We start from the raw sequence: 24,141 nt of genomic DNA, 5'->3' as shown, positions 1-24,141 counted from the left end.
AGGATAACAATAATAATAGTAATAATGATAGGGACCAGCAGATGGTGTAATGGGTATGTCGTTGGGCTCCCACTTAGTTGACTGTGGTTCAAATTCTGGACCTAGTGGTTTAAATCTCACACCAGGCACATGTGCACTGGAGGAGAAGGAATTGTGGCGTGGCTATCCCCATTGTGGGGAATGATTTCTTGCTTTCTGTCTTTCTGTCTCTGTGCAGAGTGCATACACCCTATAGCAAAAATATCTCTCTAAAAAAAAGAGATAAATAAAATTAGATACATAATTCCTTATGGGACCAGCAGTTGGTGTAATGGCTATGTTGCTGGATTCCCCTATAGTCAACCATGGTTTGAGTCCTGGACCTGGTGACTTAAACTCACACCAGGCACGTTTGCATGCATGCCCAAGATCCTGAGAGGATAATGGAGGAGAAAGGACTGCAGCATGGCCATTCCCCCTGGGGAGTGATTTCTTACTTTCTGTCTCTCTGTCTCTCTCTGTCTTTATGGTGAGTACATGCACCCTATAGCAAAAACCTCTCCAAACAAACAAACAAAAAGAAACTTAATTAATTCCTCAAAAAAAGATATTGAAGGCCTGTAATCTCAAAATAATTAAAGATTCATAAACAGTATAGTGCAAAATTAAGATTCCTCCTTTTTTCTCCTTTCTAAGTCCCTTCTTTCTTCAGGATCCCAGTCCAAACACACTTAGATTTGATCTGAAAGAATATAATATTATAGTCTTTCAAAACTTTGTGATGATTCTCAGACTTTTCCAATCTTTTATATTACCTTTTCTCTTAATTCCCACAATACTCTATTAAGACTTTTTTATATATCACTAAGAAATTTAGATCCAAAATTCTGAAAACCCAATGCAAACTTTAATCAATTTTTAATTTCCTCTCACGTTATCTTTGTAATTTATTGAGCGCTCATAATTTCTTGAACACAATACCAGGCATTTTTATCGTGTTAACCAATCAATCCTCACGATTCCCTATGAGATGGGTATCGCTATTCTCAGTCCACAGGTGAAACGTCTTAAAATCAGAGAGGCAGCATCACTTGCTCCAGGCCACACTGCCCAGGAACCCCAGAGGCCAGGCCTGCTGGACTTCAACCATCACACCATACCGCTCTGCAGCAGGAGCCTGTTACTGTGGGTCTGGCTGCAGGTCGCAGTATAACCACACAGTCGCTTGTTACAATGATTTTACCAGGAATTCCAAAAGTGAGTAAGAAACCATCTGAAACTGATGACAATCTCACCAGGTTACTTTCCAAAACATGACGAAATGGATTAAGAATACACACATGCACAAAACCAGTTTTGTGTTTATATTTTGCTCTTCATAATAAATTAATTTGAAACCCATTAATAGGGTAAGTGAGGTGATCATCACCCTGAATTACATTTCCTAATTCTGCTATTTCCATGGCAATTGTAAAATCCACAGGCTTAGCAATGGCTGAAAAAAAAAAAAAAATGTCCCCTGCAGCTGCAGCTGACTTTCTGGCAGACTCGGAAAGCAACTGTGTTGGCAGCTTAGCGAGGCATCTGGGGCTGTGGGTGAATTAGTCTGAGGACTGACCTTCGAGATGGCGTATAAACACTCTGCATTTGCCTTACTCCATAATGCGGAAATTTAACTCTTTGTACGATTATGATTTGAGGTTATAATGAAATCCTGTCTTAATTAGTCAATACGGTTTTTACTTAATGACATACTTAGGAAATAACAGGCCTTTGGCTTCCTTAAGAACAAATTCTATTTGGTAAAAGTGAGATTTGGAATTAGCTACGAATTGTACAAATTGGTTTCATGAAAAGCTAGCTCGTGATTTGAGGGCCTTCAGTCCCTTACTTTGTCTTGAAGAAGGCACACTTTTAATATCCTCATAAAGAAAGAAAAAACATGCCTCTACCTTTTTAGATACCAAGAAAGCATTTCACCACTTGCCATTTTAAAGTCTAGGAAAACTGTCTGGAAATTATTTAATAAAATTCTAAAGTGCTCTTGGAGTAATGTAAGAACGTTATCTTTGTTTTGAGTTAATGAATAATAATAATAAAAAAACACAGTTGTTTTGGAACTCAGTGTAAAATAATCTTCACTTAATGAAACCTTTTCCTGGAATCATCCAGTTTCCTTCCCTCTTTAAGTGGGATAATTCCTAATACATAAAGATTTTTCATAGATACAGTTTGCAAAATGAATATTTCTTTTAAAGATAGCTTTTGTGGTTATTCATGGCTCTTTCATAGAGATTAGGATGAAGACTCAGAAATCTAATTAAGTATCTATACATGCATACACATTTAAATAAATGAAATCATGTAACAAGATTTATTGATCTATATACTTGTATATCAATAAGTAGGATAATAGATTAATTGCAGATATTAATATAGATAAGCATATGTTTTAAACATGAAATGTGCATCAGTAGGATTAAGACTGCTAGTAATATATTTCATAATTTTATAACACTTCTGACTAAAACTTTTCATTGAATGACAAAGACAGAATCATATCCTAACCTTTGCAAAGCATATCCATTATTTTATTTTAGCTGATGAATTGGAGTCAGTCTTCAAGTTGAAAGGGACCTTGGAGATGAGCCAAGCCTAACACCCTCTGAGTAACTGACCCCTAGAGAGACTCGCTATTTCCTGGGTCACAGAGAGAGCCAGTGGCACTGTCATAATCAGAACTTTAATTCGCGATGCCCTATCCCTGGTACTTTCCATTTACACTAGGCCGCCTCTGAAACAAGATTTAAATAGGGTTGAAACGAGATCATGCTTAAATCTAAAATGCAGGAGATCTTATTTTAAACTTGCATCCAATTTTGCTGAAACATGTTTCCTACGTAGAATTTCTCCTATGGCCTCTTACCATCTTTTATCTTTTTACCTCTTAATTCAATGACTGTAGAAACATTTCTGGTACAAAGAACACACACATGAACACACACACGAACACTTACACACACTGAGCTACTAGCAATGGTAATAAACATGGACAATAGAATAATACTTTGAAAAATGTTCTAATGGCATTTCAGCAAATAAATTTCTCTGCCCTATCTTTTACTATTTTAAACAAGTAACAGTTGTATCGTGCTTTAAGACTTACACAGTAAACATAGTATTAAATGATCTCACACATATGATACATGTAATCAAATACAGTATGTGCTGTTCCAAGACAAAACATAAAGAAACTTACTATATTATAATTAATATCAAGTAAGTGTATTTTGAATTAATTTTATTTTTTCACTATAGAAACTGCTCAAAATAGTGTTTTACTTAAAAAATAAATAATCGCAGTGCATTACATAAATTCATGAATGAAAATTTATTGAACAACTATGTGCCAGATAATATTCTAGAAATAGAAGATAAAAAAATCTAATGATATCACTGTACTCCAGAGTTTACCAATTAGTAGAGGAAAGGCAGAAAACATGCAAGACAGTAATTTCTAAGAAAGGTGGCTCCCCAAAATGTTAAGTTCCCCCCATAGTTAAAGATTTCAGTTTCAATCAATATTCCTTTTGAAGTATCTGGTGATTGACACATTGTGACTAAAATGTAGACCCGATTTGGGGAAGTTTTGTTTTGTTTTGAAGTCATATCTCATGAAAGCAAATCAATGATGAAACCATCGCTGTTTTTAAGAACTGTTCTGTGTTTCTGTTTCACATCTGCACATATGTAGCCTATAACAACTAACTTTTTTGAAAACTTAAAAGTCATAATAAGGCGAGCTTCTCCTGGACTGACCTGTAAAACATACGCGTGTCCTAATTATTGCATCTCATCACTTCCACTCATATTAATGCCAACATTGACACACTAGAGTATTAACTCTCAAACAAATTAGACCTTGACACAATCAAATCAACCAGGGAAGCTGTATTTAGAAAGTTCGCAGTTTGATGTAAGTTGTACATGAGAGTACATCTCACGTTTGTGGTAAGATATTTTCCCCAAAGTTCATTCATTGTGTCGTTTTTGGTCACGTATGATTAAAATCATTTAGACCTACCTGTTAATGATGTTATGCTTCTTCATTACCAGTGTCCTTCCACTCTAATTAGGCTCTAGACATGCTCTAGACATGCTTCATCAAAAATCATCCCAAATTCTTATTTGGTTCTATTCAGATCTCTCATCATGTGTGATGTTAGTGTCCATGGGGTTTATCAAACCCTGATTTGTTGGTATCAGTTACAGTGCTGTATCAAGCATTGTTTGGTGTTTCTACCGTCTATAGGTGTAATAAAGAAAAAGAAACGTAAAGGTATAAAAGCTCTATACCTATCCTCTCCATTATCCTAGTGTTTTTATTCTCTTAATTAGTATCAGCCTCCTTCATGGCTTTTTCAACTATTCTGCTGATTCTAGTCTCAAAGGGAATCCAGAAAACCTTTACTTGTTTCTGTTTTTGTTGCTCAATCTTTCTTCTCTTTTTTTTTTTAGTTTACCTTTTAAAGTGAAAACACCTTTAGATCTATGAAAAATAAATCTTTCATCACGGGTAAAAACATGGCAAGATGAAAAGAAACCTCTACAGAAGTTTCCAAAGGAGCATTCAGAAAGATAAGATGACTTGCCAGAATAAGCTGTTTGCTGGCATTGATATCGGATAGCCAATAGCTATGCTATCTTGCCTAAGATTGATCTTCATCAAAAATAATTATGAAGAAAGTCCTCTTCACTCTAATAAGAGAGCTTCAAGAAGTAACTAATGACCACAAGTTGGGAACAGCAGGTGCTGTGGTGTTTAAGGTGTTGTACTACCACATGGACGACTAAGTTCGATCCCATATCCGGTGGCATGAAAACCATGCCCATTGTATGTGCATCTATGTCCAAAATTCCAAAAGGACAATGGAGACGGAATTTCAGCATGACCATCCCTCCTAGGGGATAGTTTCTCACTTTCTCTTTCTCTCTCTCTCTCTGCCAAGCACATGCCCCCTACAGAAGAAAACACATAGACACACACACATGCACAAAGTATTTAATTTATTAAATACTAACTACAAGAAATTATCAAAAATGTATAGAATACCTTTGGTATGAACTCTAGAGCTTCAGTCCAAGGAGAAACATATTGCCTGAGACGTGGCTAATTGTAATCTAATTTTCCTACCTAATTTTACTAGTAAAAAAATAAGTAGTGAGGAGAGTTACAATATGTTGTTATTTTTGGTACTTAAGAAACAAAATAATTGGGGCCAGTAGTTAGCCTAGAGGTTAAGGCACTGGATTTCCACATGGCTAACAGCAGCTCAAGTCTCGGACCTGGCAGCATGAAACACAGTGGGTGCATGTGCATGCACGCCCAAAATCCCAAAAGGAGAATGGAAGAAAAGGGATTGCAGTGTGGCCATCTCTCCTGGGGCTGATTTCTCGCTTTCTGTCTCTATCTCTCCAGCCAGCACACAAGCCTCAAACAAAAGTATCTCAAAAAACAGAAAGAAAATAATGTATAGGCTTTCTATATTCAGAAGGAAACAAAACTTAGAAATATATTTATGTTTTGGGTATTTTTCACTGTCATGCTTTTTTTAACGTGTACTAAATTTAGAAACAGGCCATCTAAAAAACATTGATCCTGAGACCAGCGGATGACATAATGGCCATGTTGCTGGACTACCACATAGTTGACCGCAGTTTGAGTTCCAAACTAGGCAGCCTAAAACCCCTGCCTGGAGCATGTGTGTGTGCACACGCATGGGCGCGCGTGCCCAAGATCCCAAGAGAAGAATGGAGAAGAAGAGACTGTAGTGTGTCCATTTCCCCAAGAGAAGAATGGAGAAGAGACTGTAGTGTGTCCATTTCTCCTTGGGGTGATTTCTTTCTTTCTGTCTCACTGTCTCTCTGACGAATGTACACACCCTATAGAAAAAAAAAAGTCTCTAAAACAAATAAATAAAAACCATTGGTCCTAGTGATGGTCTTATTTAAATTTTTATAATGTAAATCTAGTATCTAATATATTGAAGTTGAATATTTTCTTACCTTTCCTGCATTTCTCCTTACTATCAATGTGTTATCATAAACATATTTTTTGAGCATGTAGACATGGCAATTCTATGAGTACTTTTAACAATATTTTTGTCTAATCCTAGGTTTACTCTCATAACTCCAGTATCTAAATTCTAGGAAGTACTTTTAAATGCAAATAGTGCAAAGCACAGCAGTGACTTTTGGTATAATGTTTCAAGTTTCACCTATTCACAATTAAGATTGTTCACATTTTAAGAATACGGCAGTATAAAATAGGAGATACCTGATTTTTCTTTAAAAAAATTATTCTGTAAACATTAAGGCATTCCTTTTGAATATTAAACCTAATTCCCTTGTGCAGGTCTTCCCTTCTAAATTCTGACAATACTTGCAACTTCCATTTCTTGGGGGGAGGCCAGACACAGGCATAGAAGTCTAGCAGCATTTCACTTACATTTATTAGTCCAGAAAATGTTCATCTCAGAGATTATCATTCTACATTGTAAAATGACATCCAGTGGAACCATTTCAAAACTCCATATTGATTCTGTCTTCCACAGATAAAAGATTGGGAAGATAACAGAAAACACAGAGAGTTTTCTAAATAACATGTACTTTCTTATTAGGGTAAAACTTAAAAGTTTTTGTGATCTCAAGAGCAACAAGGAGGATTTATTATTTCAGATATAAAGGATATAAATTATTTTTCCCCACTCAAAAGGATAGGTATGCAGGATTGCATTTCTACAAGGAGTCACATGGGTACAACTCCTAAGTCCTTCACCATTATTTTATGTCAAGATTTTTATTTGAGAGCAAATGAGACAGTCTTTACAAATGGTATTGCAAAATCATTAAGAAACATAATTTACAATGGCTTATATAGAACCTGAGGTGATGTTTTTATGTTGAAAATTGTAACCCATTTTCTTTTATCTGCATTCCCAAAATGTGAAGGTATCCTAAAGAAACTGTAATTCTTATCAAGAAAATACACCTCAGAAAGAACACGACACTAAACATGTAAGGACAGTGGAGTACTTTTTTCACTGGTTTGTTGCTCACTTAGTTTAAGTGTTTTGCTTCAGACTACTGGTACCACCAAGATCACGTGGGGCCCCCATTATCTAAATGATATCCCCAAACTCGAAAAGATGAACAGACAGCCTGAGGTCACTTTTCTTGGCAGGAAAGTAAATTAGGTAAACAAAATTTCTTTTCCAGAGTAAGGTTTCTCTTTTCTTTTGTTTGAAGATGTAATACAATTGGTAATATTTGAAATAACATAAATTGTTTGAGGTTACCTGCTTGTGGCGTTTCATATCAAATCAACTCTTAAATTGTACAAAAAAAATTCACCACTTTAAATTCTGATTCAAAGAGTTCTGGCAAAAAAAAAATAAAATAAAATAAAAAGGACAAGTACCAGGTTTAAAATAGGGATAGTAATATAAATATCTGAGGGGGTTTCAGAATTTAACATGATATTAAATATGAAATGTTCATAAACATGAAAGAAATGAAGGAAGTAGTAAATCATGCTATTATCTTTAGCTTAGGAAGAACTGTGTATCTGTCGTAAAAGAATACTGCTAAAAAAGATATATAAAATCAATGTATGTTTAGTTAGTTAATAAGAATGATGCCCACTATGAGACCGAAATTATATTTTACTTAATGCATTTTCTGTATGAAAGTGTTTAATGAATCCAGAACAGGATCAAAGAAGCCACTCAGACACAAAGATGACAGAACAGCACCACCTAGTTCCCTCCACAGAAGTTTCCAAATAAGTATGCATCTCTGACTTGACTTGAGAAATCTGAATATATTTTCAAAATAAATTAGTATAAAACTACACTGTAACAAATTATCACCTGCAGCACAGCATATACTTGAATTGCTTTCATTTTAAAGTTTCTTTTAAAAGGAAAAGAAAGTGAAATTAAAGATAATAGGTAAGCTGAGGATCTCCTAACTGCACTGTACTGTTATATATAATCCAAATAAACACGTTTCTAAATAGAGTAATGATACATGTAGACCACTCCATGATTTCCAAAGTATAAACGAAAGAAATTGAGCACTTTCCTTATCTACTACAACATGCTCATCATCTTCTCTAGGCATAGCACTAGCTGAAAAGTAATAATATTCAAAAATACCATACAAGCTGTTAGAACGATTACATCATTGCCACCTTGGGGATATCAAAATTAAATACTCAAGGAGGTAATATAATGTTTCCAAGAATATTTGTAGCCTGGTTCGTATGATTTTATATTTTCTCTCCAGTGTTTCGAATCATTGGATATAAAATTAATTTCATTTTGAAAGTTCTTCAATGATATCCACATCTATTCTCCCACTTTGTTTACCAGGTGGTTAATATTTCAGTCACCTTCAAAGCATACTGGGCAGAAAGAAGGGTTTCAAGACTCAGCATTCTCAAAAAGCCGTATTACAGGAGTACAAGTTTTAATCAGACATGATGTATTATAATATAAGCAGGGGACAGAGTTTTAATATATGTGTATATGACACAGTACAAGGAGCATTGTTTCTAGATAGCACACTTTAAAAATGTTTTCCCTGAGGCATCCGTAGCTCTTTAAATGACTGTCGCTGGTAACATCAGAATTGCTCAAGCAGAACTCCAGCTCGAAAAAACTAAATATTGTTGCTTGTTACATAGATCCTTCTCACAGACCTTTTCTCCCCTACATTCCCTTTGCTGACCTGGTCATCTACTGTTCTGGCCCACTGAGCCTTTATAAAATTAAATGAATCATCTTCTTGAACAAATCAGTTAGAATAGAGCGTGCTTGAATATTTCTTGTTCACTTGTCAGCTTCTTTCAAGTTGTATTAATAAAAAAAAAAGAAAGAAAGAAGCTGGCATCATACTGAGAATGTTTTCAGGATAAACGACTAGAGGAAATGAGGACTCTTTAATCCAACTTTAAAAAAAAAAAAATGTTAAAAGCCCAGTGAGGTTTATAGCATTGTTGTTATATCAGTGATTTCATATCCTCATTGATATATCCACATTCTATTGCTGCTGAAAAGATGTTACTATAAAAATAGAATTCTTATTTTTAATTCAGAAAAAATGAAGGCATTACTTAAATTGATTTGTTTACTATGTGCCTTCCACTAGACTAGAAGCTCTGTAAGGGCAAAAGCTGCCTTCATCTGTTTGTATAGTCAATCTATGATACTTGCTCCAAATACAGATTTGTCCAAATGAGTATTTTACAGTATACTCCTATGTTTAAAAAAATGAATTGTTGGGTGAATACGTTATACTTAAGAAAAACAAAGGCCATGAGGAATGAAATGATTACATTTTCCACACACATCAAATGCATGAAAAAATTAAATCAAACTCAAAATTTTAAAACCATATTCTTAATCATAAAATAACTAAGACAGTAAAAACTCTCTAATTTTCAAGGTTGATTTACAAACAAATCTTGTGACAAAAGAAGGTATAGCCGGGGGACCAGCAGTTAGCATAATGGCTATGTCGCTGGACTCCCATGTAGTCGACCGTGGTTCAAGTCCTGGACCCAGTGGCTTAAACTCACACTGGGCATGTGTGCATGCGTGCCCAAGATCCCGAGAGGGGCATGAAGGAGAAGGGATTGTGGCGTGGCCATCCCCCCTGGGGGGGTGATTTCTCGCTTTCTATCTCTCTGTCTCTCTCTGTCTGATGAGCGCACGCGTCCTATAGCAAAAACCTCTCAAAAAAAAAAAAAAAAAAAAAAAAGTAGGTCTAGCCCAAACTCAGGCTGATGACTACAAAATTAATGTATAAAATTCACTGACAGAGAAAATCTCTGCTATTTATATAAGCACACATATCTATTTACATGCATAAAAACTTTAAGCACTGGGTACCAGCAGTTAGCGTAACGACTGGTTGACTGTGGGTCGAGTCCCGGATCCGGCAGCTTAAACTCACGCCGGGCGTGTGCGTACATGCCCAAGATCCTGAGAGGAGAATGGAGGAGAAGGGATTGCGGCATGGTTATCCCCCCTGGAGGCCGATTTCTTGCTTTCTTTCTCTCAGTCTCTCTCTGTCTTTCTGGAGAGCGCACGTGCCCTATAGCAAAATTCTCTCAAAAAAACAAAAACAGAAACAAACAAAAAAACCTTTAAGCACTGAATAATGCATGTGATTAATATTAAAAAATTGAATTTTAGTAAATACTACTTTAAAAGCACACAGTTAATGTTATACTATTTTATAAAACACGTGTAAGTGGTAAGGGGAAAAAAAATGCCATTTCTGCAGTTTGCAATCATCCATAAGATCCCTCTATAACCCTTCACAGGTGCAGTTCCAACCTCTGGTTTAGAGACGAAGACTCTAAGCTGGTGGAGAAGCAGCTTGCTGAAGGTCTCTAAGATACTGGCATGGATTGGATGAGAATGTAGATCACTTGATTCCCACCACTGTCTCCTGCTGCTGCAGGGCACTTTCAGAAATCAAAGTCATAATTAGTGCAATGATATCGTCTCCCTTTACAAAATAGAGTACTCTCTCCTGCTGCTGCAGGGCACTTTCAGAAATCTAAGTCATAATTAGTGCAATGATAGCGTCTCCCTTTACAAAATAGAGCATTTTCACCACAAGATAGAGGATACCTAGCAGGGCAACCTCACTAACACTTCCACACTAACTGCGGTCTGGCCATGTCTGCTGTTTGTGCTCCACTTCCGGATGAGGCAGGGATATCTATCTCCACCTCATTTTTCTATTGTCAAATCTCTCCTACTCTCTATCACAGTTCAGCTAGGAGGAGAAGGCCCAAGTTAGAAATATCCCTAATACCTGATGGTATTTACTTTCATCTTACAGTAAGACCTTCCTCACACAATGAAAAGATTCATCTCCTCAGTCCGCCTTTCCATACCCGTCAAGCACATTTGTTTTTGACAACATGTACCCTTAGGCTGTCACATCTTTCAGGAATATTATGTTCTGCTTTTTGCTAGTCTACATTGGTATAGTCAGTAACACTGGGGAAAATAAGACAGGATTCAAAGAAAATCTGACCTAAGTGACTTCTGCCAGATTTCTAAAAACTATAAACTAGCAAAATTCTCATTCCCTTGATGCCAAGGAAAAGATAAGATTATCGAAGTTTCACACTACTATTAACTAGTCTTACCTCACCCACAGCATCTCTATGGTTAAAATGAAAAAAGCAAGCTTGTGAACATGACACTATGTTCTGTTGGTTTTACGTGGCCTCTACATACATGTTTATAAAGGGTACCGGACATAGAATTTCTTCTCAATGCTAACTGCCATCAAATCCTCAGTCAGTGTTTGGGTGTGAGAGTAGGCTTAGATTCCATTTCATCACTGTGACTACCCTCCTGTCTCAGCTCCTCCCATAGCTGGGATGACAGGTAAGCATCATTCCCCTCTGCTTTGGAATGTGGGCCTAGAATCAGCCAGGGCTCCTAGGTGGCCTCAGCAGTGTCCAGCATTGTGAAAGCGCCCGCCGTCAGGCTTGTGCTGCCATGGCTGGGCCCTCTAGCATCAAGTCTTTTTATAAAGACAATGCACTTATCACATGAGATTATATTCATAAATATTTCGGATACATTTTTTTTAAATTTTATGGCTCCGGACATGATTTAGTACTTAAAGTAATAGGTAAATGCCCATCATTCTCATATTAAACTAAATTCAATGTCTGAATGGCTCACCGTGGCAAAAAGTGCTGAGAAATGCTTGTATAAAGATGCAACTCTTCCTCACATTCCCAGTGTTTTATATACTAAGTGGCTGCATATAAAAAAATAGTACCGGTCATACATAACCTATAATTCCTATGGATTGACAAGAATATCCTCAGTATAGTGAATAAAATTCAGGAACATATTAAAATATATTTTCATCGGAATAATGAAATAGTCAACAGGTATTGTTTTTCATACTCACTCTACTTTAATTCTCTTGTCTCTGGAAAGTCAATCAGCAATGGCCAAACAAAAGTCATATTAGAGAAGAAGGTATTCTTCTACGGCATCATATAGATACAGTTTAACATAAAGCAGGATTTTAAGTACTACTCAGACCTATGGAACACTGACTCCATAAAGTAGCAGTGTTCCTTGATGAACTGAGTTGCTTTAACCTGCGTTGGTCATCTACTTATTAACTGTGTATTTCTCCAGGAAAAAGATATGGTGATTTCAGCATCTGATGTCAGATAAAACGCAAAGTAGCCTCCTTAACGTATTTCCAAATGGTAGACGTCACAAAACAGTCAAAAATCCAAAAGACATCAGGGAAATTGATTTTTAAACGTGAAGAAAAACTGCATGACTTCTACAAAAAGCTGCGTTTCACTGGGACTTTTAAGAAAAGCGTTCTCAAAACACTTTACGTGGAAATACGGTCACGACAAATTGTGGAGTCTTTTCTCTTAAGTCAGCTCTCAGCAGCTATATTTAAATTCTCTTTAAAAAGCAGTTAATATCTCCTTCCCATTTCCCCGTGTCTTTCAAATGCAGAAAGAGGAATAAGTCAAATTCAACCATAGCAAACACATGTCCTCCACTGCAGAAATATGAGTAAGTATCTGAAAATAATAGTAATACTATTTAGGAATTTTAATAAAAGGTTTTTACATAACATTGATGGAAATCTCCAATGCTCCTTTCTAGCACCTGAGACATACATATTCTGAATTTCCTTCAGGCCTGATCACAGAACCTCTACCCTGTAGCTTGGCAAGACTAAAAGCAGGTCAGTCTGTACTCATAATCTGGCGGATCAAGGTCAGTTTGTAATTCCTTTTTGTTTATACATTTATCTGGAAATGCCAGCTACTTCACTTAGAACAATAACATACAAAGCTTCATGTTAACAAAAGTCATCACAGGAATATTTTTGGAGCAAGGAATAGAAATCTAAGTGAAAAAAAAAAAAAACCAGAAGTGGTTACAATGTTCAAAGAAATAAAAAAATATTCAAAGCTTTAAAACAGAGCTAAATTAAACCGACTGCCTAAACGTAAAGCGATGAATCCATATTTTTGTAAACTACATCATTATTTAAAATCTTTGTGTTTCTTAGTACCCATTTTCTGTCTTCTCCCTGCATATCACATACAGATGAAAATATTTATTTGCAAATATTTATTCTATATAGAATACTATATTGACATTTTGGCAGTTATAATGTAAACACTTGAATATTATTTGGACCCAATCAAAGATCTGTGTCAAGACTAATGTATTGGAAGAGATCTAACCAATCAGTGGAATAAAAATATTTTAAAAAGACAGAGACCAGACAATCTAGTCACTTGAAATAATCTGAAGAATAACAGTTCAACCCTGAGCTCTAGGGGCTTACACTCTACTAGAGGAGACAGACAGATAAACACATAAAATTCAAAATGCTGTAACGAAAATAAATGAAGGGATTATAGAACGCATTAAATAGACAAAATAAAATTCTTAGTTCTCTCATGAACTAAGAAGACATAAATGCTTAAAATAATCAATAAAGGGAAGATGGCATGCTTTTGTCTATCAAAATAAACACATCAGGCCCTGGTCAAAAATCCCTTGAGTTTGGGGCAGTATTAGTTATTTTTTAAACTACTAATAATAACATAGCTTCAAAAACCATGCGATGGTATAAATAATGAAGTAACTCGTTAGCTATTCTATTAATTTGTAAAATGCTTTTAATTGCTGTAGCCATAAGTTAAAAGAAAAAAAAATACATGTTATAATTACAAATTAAAACAAAATTTTCTGGGGCCAGCAGGTGATGTGGTGGTTAGGGGTGCTGGACTCCCACATGGACGATTGCAGTTCGGGTCCCAGACCTGGAGGCTTGCTTTGACATTTTCTCTCTCTCTCTCTCTCACTCTGTCTCTCTCTGGTAAAATGTAAATAAATAAATAACTTTAAATATAATAATTCTTAAAAAAAAAGAAAATATGTTCAAATTATATAAGACACAGGAATACATGTAAGTCAAGGGCTCTCTCTCTCTCTCTCTCTCTCTCTCTCTCTCTCTCACTCTGTCTCTCTCTGGTAAAATGTAAATAAATAAATAACTTTAAATATAATAATTCTTAAAAAAAAAGAAAATATGTTCAAATGATATAAGACACAGGAATACATGTAAGTCAAGGGATACAATTAATTTGAGTTCATTCTCAAACTCATGTAATGTAGGAAAATTGCTTCCTTATCAATGATAATACGTAGTAAATATTAACCATGCTAATTCTTGTAACAATCCCTCCACAAAAGAAGTCTCTTTAAAAAGATGTGTTTCCCTCCCCTCCTTCCTCTTTCTCTCTCTCTTGACAGAGTTTAGTGTCCCTCTACAGTTTCAGTGATTCAAATTGCATCCAAATCAAAAATCTGAAAATGTCTCAAATTTGGCAATGCACTGACATGTGGTAGTCTCAGGCGATTACAGGCCATTAATTTATCTGGTAACCTATAGCCTCGAATAATAACCAGCAAACTTCAAGATCTCATCATAGCAAAATGTGTTAATCAGGGAAGAGAGTACTGACACAGGAACAATTTCTGATTCTTCTTTTTCTTTGGGAGAGTGAAAGGAACAATCCTCATTCAGAGTAAGGGACACACATTTTCACTTATTATTTTATTTCATTCTCAGAGCAAAGAACTATTCATAAATAACAGATACTGTATTATGTATCACAATGGTGAATTTAATTTTGCCTTGGCAGGGTAACTAGGAAGTGTAGAATGTGAGTAAACTGCTTGCCATACTGGAGTCACAGATATATAATTGCCTTCAGAAACATCCTTCTCTGAATACCACCTACACATTAATACATGACAGTGAACTTACAGCCAGACCCCTGTTCTATCCCACATGATCCCTGAAAAGGCTTTGAAATGAGGACACGTGCATAATTAAGGCACACTGAATATCACAGTACATGTAACAAACTAGCGTATTATGAATCCTTAGGGGAACCTCATAGAACTAATACATTTTCTAAAGAAAGCTGCACATGAGTAAAGGGAGACTCAAATGCTAATTAGATCCTCTCAGTGAAAGCTATAGAAAAGTTGATTCTTGAATCCTGAAGTTGGATGCAGAATGGAACATTTGTATACAGAGAGACTGGAGAAGGAATAAAGAATCTGACATAAATGCCCTTCAATAGATGATTTACACAATTCGTGAGAAAATAAATGAAGCAAAACAGAAACATAACAGTGGGAGAATCCAGGCTTCCTGAAAGGGTTAAGTATGAGAACTGATTTCCTATTAGAAAGGGATTATGTAACAACAGAGGGAAATACTCAGCCTAGCATATGCTAATTTAGTCGGCTTTGCCAGGCGTTTCTGTGTGTTTGGCTGGCTGACTCACATTCCTTTCCTCCTCTTTTTGCCATTTTTATTAGGAAAGTAAAGAGGTGGAACTCTTAAAAAAATGAAATAATAAAAACAAAACAACTAAACGCACATCTTAAGTGTTTTATCCTTGCAAAATGTTGAGGTATGCACCTTGAGGGTTGAAGCAAAAATGCCCAATCTACACATATATATATCATTTAGCAAAACTCTCTTTCTTTAGCTGTTCTTTATTCTCCATTAGTTTATTTTAATGGGTCTTTCAGGTCAGTAGCCTGGTTGGGGAGTTGGGGTGGGGGGGGGGTTATTATATTCCTGGAGAGTATAAAGGAAACTGAGTTACTATTCAGACTTCAGCATATAAAAGACAGAGCAGCAGTAAAGGAATGGCAATTAAGTAAGAAGCTTATTGTACATATTTAATTTGCTTTTAAATATAAATATTCTAATTTGTAATGCATTATCTCACATTTCAACCTAAGTCTGCAACTTCAGACTGAAAACCAGAATACATATAAGATTTGAAAATGAACAGAAGGTGTAAGTGTCATGGACATTTTCCCCTAGGAAAGATATGGGACAAACTAACGAAAAATATGATTTATTAAGTAAAAACATATTTTATGCACTATAAATTTTAGGCTTTGAAGTTTAAATAAGCATTATGGGAGGCACCTGGGTTTTTAAATGCAAACAATTTTAGCCAAGAAGCTAAAAATATTTTTTTACAAGAACAAATTAATTGGCTTTACAAATTACACTGAATCAATATAACAGTTATACACTTAGCAGTCAGCAGTGCATCCTTGTCAGGAAAGGTGCTTTCTCGCTCTGTTCCCAAGGACGACTTTAGATAAACAATGCCCCCTTATTGTAAATTAACCATCATACAATACATAAACTTATCAGGGACTCAGATTTGACCTCCAAAAGGACTTCTGTTTACTTATAATGTGCAATTATTAGGATTATTTGATCACATTTAGCTTTAAAAGTTTATGTTCCTCAAGGCAAAATAATGCTTATTTTTATTTTCTAAACAATCCCTAATGACGTCAGTATCTAGCTCCTAGAATAACTCTATGACTAGACAGGGCTTCCTCTTTAGCACTAAATTGGCTGAAAGGTAATTTAAATATTCAAGTGAAAACTACTTGCTGACTCAGAAAGATTTATTCCCAATGTCGAATAATGACTATCTAAATATTTATTTCAAAGGGTTCTAAAATATAAAGTGAATAATGAATATGGCCAGGTTTCTCTGTGACAGATCTCCTTACCACCACAATCCTCTGTCTATTCTGGTCCTAGTCACTGTTTCATAAGCATCAAAGAAGATCCAGAATCCACACGCAGCTCTGTTGCTATTTCAAAAATGTAAACCTGTCCTCTGTGTGTTTAAGTGAAAGAAGTAACCATTGCTATGGCTAACATTTTTATTAAAAAAAAAAAAACAAACTTAAATTTCTATTAAAAGTGTAAAAGAAAATGGGTGTAAAAATATAAAAAAAAAACTCTTAACCATTTTCCTCACCTTCCTTCCTGAATGACCTCAACTCTGATTACTTAGAAAATTGATTAAGATGACCTTCAGTGTTAAAAATACTACTACACTTCAAATATGTGTATATATATATGTATGTCTATGTATAATAGACATACATAAGATAGATAAAAGTAGATAAAGTGAGCAATACTGTCTTTCTAATGACTGCTTTCTGATTTTGGCATTCATATTTGACAGATATCTAATTAAACAGAATATTTACTTTCTTAATTTTTAAACAAACTCCAGACTTCTGGATGAAAATGATTTCTATCTATTTAAAGAAACCCACAAACACATTAACAGGACCAACTGGGCTCATTCCTTGAATAAAAGTCAATATGCATAGTAGGTTCACTTACTTTGTTCTACAGTAAATAGGATCAAAATAAAATCTGCACTAGTTACTGTCACCTGATAGACTTTCAGAGTAGGCTGTATGTAACAACAGGTCTACAGTGCTTATGATTTTAAAGGAATATATTTGATACTTTTGCCTGTGTAATTACTAATAACTAATGTCCAAAGAGGAAACATTCTTTACTAATGTGATATAAATTCCATGTAACACCAAATAAACTATTGAATATTCACTGAACAATTCATTCCTATTTCTTCTAAAACTACTACATCCTCATAATACAAAAAATATTCTAGTAAGAGTGAGACCTAGAGACTGACTCCTTACTGAAGAAAAGGATAACAATATTTTGCAGCCCAACTAGTGTGAGGTTCAACAAGTGTAAACAACTGCCTAGAAATCCGATTTTAACTTTGCTATTCATCTTCATTAAACTGATCCATGTTGCTGATAGCGTGCAAGAAAATAAAATGTTCACCATTCATTTGTTGAAAATGTTAATAACTTTATTATGATTTATTTATTAATCACCAAACAAAACATGCATTCTCTTTTGCTTTTTCATGAACTAAAGTGACTGGAAACACTCAGGATTATTTCTGTTTCTGAAAAGCTAAAGGATGTTGCACGTCCACTACAAGCTCTGGAAAGACTTACCATTTCGCTCTCATGCCACATGACTGTTTTCCTGTGTGTTTGCCCGCTGCTGCAGAGCACATTAGGCCTGAGATGCCATTTGCATCATCACACAGCAGGGGGCTTCAGCTGCCACAGCTCTAGGTTAATCCTCACCCACCTCTTTACACAAGGAATTTGCAGAAGATGCCTTTTTTTGATACTACAGAACTGCACTCCAAAAATGCTTGACATTTTCAAGTAAAATGTTGGCAATGAACTTGTTCTTCAAAATATTTTAGGTGAAATCAGTAAATTTAAATTATGTCCTTCACGTTTTCATGGAATGAGTTTATGATTTAATCTAGTGTAAATTACATGGGATTTTTAATCATAGAAAAGAAACCAATGGACAGGGAAGCATATTCAGAAGAACTGATCAGATGGAGTCAGTAAAGAAGCATATCAAGAATGATGTATATTATACTGCTCTATAGGAAAATCTGTTTCAGAAACCAATGTAGCCCACAAAATGTCAAAATTAACTCTTATGTACATGATGTAACAAAGTATGAGTGCTGACGCGAAGAAATCATTTAACTCCACGAGAACTAAGTAGGACCTGCCTATTATTTAATTCAACATGATTTATTATGCATCAACTAAAATGAGAGTAAGAAAATTATACAGATATAAAAAGCTCAGGATTTGCCCTCAGGAAGCTTAAGTTCAATAACCAATGAGCACTAGAACTGCAAATAAGGTAAGTCAGAGGACTATCTGCCAATTCAACAATGGGTTTCTGACGTCAGCTTGTGAGTTCTTTGGCCTTGGTCAGTGATTCTCCTTCCTCAGCCAGTTGCTTCATTGTGGGTAATTTTGTCAAGGAGTCTATTGAAGTGACCCTTACCATAAAACACATGTCAGCACCATCAGATGAAACATCATCATGACAGGAGATCTATGCTTATTATTAATGTATCCCCAAATCCTTCATCATAAATAAATCTTACATATTTCATTATTGGTATCTCATGGACTTCCTATATTAGGAAGAAAATTGCTATTATTTGATGTTGATTCCAGGTCACTTTCATGCTTAGGATGTCTTCCAACATTTTAGCACTTCCAATTTGCTCTTTAAGCGATGTAAGTAATTTTTACCTTTAAGAAAAATGATATTATCTCACTATTTATATGTGAAGCAAACAGATGTCAAGTATCTGAGCTCCTGGGGGAGGACACCAAAAGGGACCAGTTCATGATGTTTAGCTATGTTCCAAGACTTCCAAGAGCTGTAGAAATGGGGGGAAATGAAATCATCTTCTGTATCTTGATATAAAATTCATCCAGAAACTCCTCATATTTGCAGAGGAGATTTTGTTTATAATTACCACATTTGTGTTTGACAGCTAAAGTCATAGTCATTGGCACCTATATAGAGATTCAACTTTTCAAAGTTTCTGTTGATCAAAAAAGGAGCAAGTGCACTATATCCCAAGCCTAAGAATTGAGCTTGATAATACTAAAGGCATTATGTATAGAGATAAAAGATTTGGAAAGATATTCTTAGGAAGTATAATAAAGTATATGTAAGTATATATTATAATGAGCTTTCTAAAAAGTTTGGTAAGTTTTGTGACACTCATTGAGGCAGTTACATATATGTCCAACTGGGTGTAATTTGAATATCATTCTTACTAAATTTAACAGATTGTTAATCAGAATAGCAAAAAAAAAACAATTATAATAACCTATGTTCATACTTGTTTTGGATATTTTTGTGCAAGACTAATTGCAAAAGATAAGTAAGCTTCTCAAGCAAGCCAAGTCTCACTGTGTATGTCTATTTTCTATTCTATGCGTCTCTCTTTTCTTTTCTGCTATCTCCAGGATTGTATCCTGTGCTGCACAGGACACCCCTGATCTTGGCAGTGCCCCCTCAGACATGGCAAGGGAAAGTCTTCAACAGGGTTAGCAATTGAACTGAATCTACTCTAGAGCCGCAAGATCTCAGGTACAAAGGTAAGTGTTTGCACTCCTTATTCGAAAGAAGTTCATTTCTCTAATGTGTCCTCTGCCCTTAACTCAAATTCTTCTATTTTTTTCTACAATAGAAGAAAATTAGAAAAGATGCCTTATAGCTCAAGACTGACTCAAATTGTGTTATCAAAGTTAAAGTTCAGTTAGAAATAAATGTTGATCAGAGAAATATATATTTCTTTTCTATCAGATTATTCATTTCCCAAAGACTCATTGAGGGCAAACTGGTAACTGGTACAGAAATAAGAAGGCCCTTTTCTGTTTATTTGTTTTTGGTCATTTTATCATTGACACGATTCTCACCACAGGCTTATTTCTCTTATTAATAAGCCAGAATGTTGATTTTTTTTTTTTCCAGATAATTTTTTTTAAAGTGACCATGTAAAACAGTATATTAGACCCAGGAATACAGAAATTTGCTCAAATGAACTTTCTAGTCAAAATAATACAAAAAAGAGTATAATAATATAAGAGATAAATAAATTGATACTACTTAAGTGATAGGATACCACTGTAGGGCTGACAGAGCTAGAAGTAAGCTATTGACTGGAGATAGCATTTGCCTAGTCATAACTACTAGCAGGCAGTGCAGACTCCCTCTAAGCCAAAATCAGCTGCTCACTACTTCCAGGCCACCTTTCTGTCCTTCGCATATAGAAAGGGAAGATCTACTAAGTATTTCATCTGTGTCTACGAAATAAAGCCTTCATTTTACAACCTAACCAAATCCTAATAAAACAGTAGGGTGGTGGGAGAAACATAAATCTGTACCCTGAAGCAATGTTTTCAGCCTACACTAAGACAAGGGAGGCATGAGCAATTTGTTTGAGCAAGAACTGACAATATCAACAAAGTGTGATGTGTCGTGGAGCAGGGTTTGATAAATGTGAGGCAGCCATAAACATGAGAAGACAATCCAGTGGCGCTTGGCACCCCCTCCCCCTTCTCTCTCTCCCTTTTTAAAATTCTCTTCTCTCTTTTAGTGTATACATATGGTCTGATCGAAGACGCTCTAAGTACACAACATCATTGCGCTGGTGCTCTGTCCCTGGTTGCTCTGCAGGATGCTTATTTATTTATTTATTTATTTGGACCTGATGCTGGTGCTGCTGCTGGTTGCAGTGGTGCATTTCTCTGCCATACTCACACCCCTCCCTGCACCCCCCCCCAGTCTGCTGTGAAAAGCAGCACTGTCTTAATTATTGATTTACATACTCAATAAAAGAGACCCATGCCCTGGATGCTGCTGAAGGATTCTCTCCCGGTAAAGAAAGAGTAAATCTTCCTCTCGGCTGAGAGAGAGGCACCAGCAGACAGTTATTTTGCAGTGCACTGAATGGGCAATTCACAAGGAAATGTTGAAGGAAGAGAGGAGGCGACCCCCAAGTGCAGTCCGTGGCCCACATGCTCTATAATAAATACTCTCGCAACAGCCCAGCAGTGTGTGCAGTGTGCAATGACCAGCCGGGGCCAGCACACAAGAGATTGGCAGAGAGAACACATCTAGTGGTGTCAAATTTTAATCACAATCACCAAATTAACTGACTTCCCCACATCCCATTCCCCCTACCCAGTCGCACGTCGATACGTGAGCACGCGTGAGCGTGTGAGAGTGAGGACACACACACACAGAGCAGAGCTGAGAAATGCAAGTTACTGAGAGGTGAACTAGGGTCTCTGAGAGGATGTTTCAGCACGGATTGAAAATCCAAGTACTGTCAAGCCACTGTGGTTGCGGGAGGGTCGGCTGCAAACAGTGGGAATAGGACAAGGCAGCTTTATCAGGGAGAATGTGCTGTCTGTCTGCTCGGGGATTCTAGCACATGACATATATCAAATTTACATCTACGGTAAAATACACCAAATCATCACAAAACCTTCTAAAAAATATCTCTGCAAGGTCAGTCAGTTAATTCAGGAAAATTCTGCCCACCGCTGCTTCTTTCACATTCATAAATATGCATAAATAAAATAAGGTCCCCAGTCCATATCCCGGAGGAGGCTAGCAGAGAGGATGCATTCCAAGAACTTGCTGAAAGATGGTTCATTGACCTCATTTAAATCCTCCAAAGGCCGATTGGGTTTTACATGCCTGTGGATCTACGTGTGTCTTACTTTCAGATCCCTTTTACCCAGGGACAAATACATTTGATCAACTTAGGGTTCTCGCAAATACCCAAATGACAACGGAAGGGTTAGAGTTGGGTAAGGATTTAATCATGAAATCAAGTCACCACGCTTTAAAACATTCCGTCAACCATCATCTCACATCTCTCCTCCCCATATCTCACTCAAACCACATCCCTATACCACTCTCTTCAAAGCAATCATCTTCCGCCTTATAGCCCCTGCCCACCCAGCCCTAGCACACCGCCTCTGCCTCCACCACCCAAAGTGCCCTCTCTCCGAGCACTCCTACTCCATGCCTTGCCATTTATTTCATAATCAGCATCCTCCTCCCATCCACACAGCCCCCTCCCTCCCTCCCTCTCCCATAAGAGGGGGTCTGGGAAAAAGTGAACCCCAAATCCCTAGACACCCCGCATCCAAGCCTAGCGATTTGCATAATAACAGTGTTTTGTGCGGTTTCCCTCCACTGCGGTCGCAAGGGCTCTTACATTTCACGTGAAAGGATAATATTAATTACGGAAAGAAGCGGCAGAGAGGATGGAGAGACAGGGAATGTAAGCAAAAATCCCTTAGCAGTAAAGTAAGTATTAGGGAGCATAGATTTCTTTGCTTAAAAAAAAAAATAAGAAAAAGAAAAAGAAAAAGACAAAAAAAACGACGTAGACTACATAATAAAGTAGATGTGTTGATAAAGTGGTTTTGGTTCTTTAATTTTTTACCTTTTCTCTCCCTTTTTTAATTTCTTGATTGATTCATTCATTCATTCTGTTTTTTTCCTCTTAATCTCTTATTCTTTTCTTTCCTTTTTTTTTTTTTTTTTAAAAAAAAAAAACCCAGACAGAGTCTCCTCTCTCTTCCTAGGTGAATGACACGTCTCACAACACATTTCCCCCCCGGGGATGTTATTGCAATGCACACGGTGCTGCCGCTGCTGCTGTTCTCGGCGTCTCAGTAGCTCGCTCCCAGGCTCTCACACACTTTTTAAAGACACACGGATACGATGATGGTGGGAAGAAGGGAAAGGGAAAGGCGACCCAAAAAGGGGGAGGTTAAAGAGATGACAAGAGATGGAGAGGGTCGGTCAAAGCGTGATGTGGGAAGTGGCTGGTGGGGGTAGGTGAGAGGGTGAAATGTTCAGACCGGCATAAGTTGCCTGCCAAAAGGCGTGGGAGGGGGATGCTGGCGGGGATGGAGTGAGATGAAGGCAGCTCAGGTGAATGAAAAGGCGAAAGGTGCCGCGCAAGGGGCTGACTGCTGCGAGAGCTAGGCTGAGACAGCGCTAGAGATTCGAGGGGCTGGTCCACACTGCCACTGCCCCCTGCCGCACCGGGAAGTAGGGGGAGGGGGTGGAATCGCCGGAGACTGGGGGACTGTAGGGGAGAGTGGAAATATGGGGTGGAATGGGGATCATGGGGAATGGGCGTGAAGTTGATGCTCCCCGCGGCGGGGCGGGGATTACCTTGTAGCAGGAGCCCGCAGACACTGTAGAAGCGGAGAACGGCGCTGCGTTTCCAAATCATGGTCCCTTCTCTAATGGGCTGGGGAAGGAACGAGGGGGCAAGGAGATGCTGGTGAGCGGGGCACACGAGTGCAGGGCTCCGCTTGTGTCTTCCTCCAGGCGCCCGCTGGACCCTCGGTCCCCGCCGCTGCGGTGTTCGAACCGCCGGACGCGAATCGGCGGCAGCAGAAGCGGCAGCGGCGAAGCACCCGCAGAATGGGGTTTCGGTGGGCGAAATAGTTTCTTCTCTTCCTCCTCCTGCTGGTGGTGCAGCCGCGACAACCGGTCTGCCAGGCACGGGTTTGGAGCTTGGTTTTCTCGCTGCGCGCACAGCAAGTCCCAGAGCCCGCCGGGGCTGCCCGAGCAGGTGGTGCAGGGATGCCGGGGTGTCGGAGAAGGTGCAGGCGAGAGGGCTGCAAGGAGTGGGTAGGTCACGGAGGGGAGGGGCAGGGAGAGGGGGAGCAAGCAAGCAGCACCGCCGCTCGCGCTCGGGGGGTCTCGGGGGCCTCGGAGGGGGGGGGGCAGCGG

The 24,141-nt window shown here is 37.5% G+C and overlaps 1 protein-coding gene across 2 annotated transcripts in view; it reads right to left on the bottom strand.

The window, feature by feature from the left end:
* Nucleotides 1-23,651, bottom strand: part of CADM2 (cell adhesion molecule 2) — a 1,200,723-nt gene extending 1,177,072 nt beyond the window's left edge. For both annotated transcript variants that reach the window (XM_006159770.3, XM_006159771.3), the window contains exon 1: nucleotides 23,575-23,651. In XM_006159770.3, coding sequence (XP_006159832.1) covers nucleotides 23,575-23,635 — 61 coding nt within the window. In that variant the 5' untranslated portion in view covers nucleotides 23,636-23,651. The remainder of the gene's footprint in view (nucleotides 1-23,574) is intronic.
* Between the last annotated feature and the right edge of the window lie 490 nt (nucleotides 23,652-24,141).

The sequence above is a fragment of the Tupaia chinensis genome, unplaced genomic scaffold (assembly GCF_000334495.1).
Source record: "Tupaia chinensis unplaced genomic scaffold, TupChi_1.0 Scaffold000652_1, whole genome shotgun sequence".
Lineage (NCBI taxonomy): Eukaryota > Metazoa > Chordata > Mammalia > Scandentia > Tupaiidae > Tupaia > Tupaia belangeri.
This window is presented reverse-complemented; position numbering and strand designations above follow the sequence as displayed.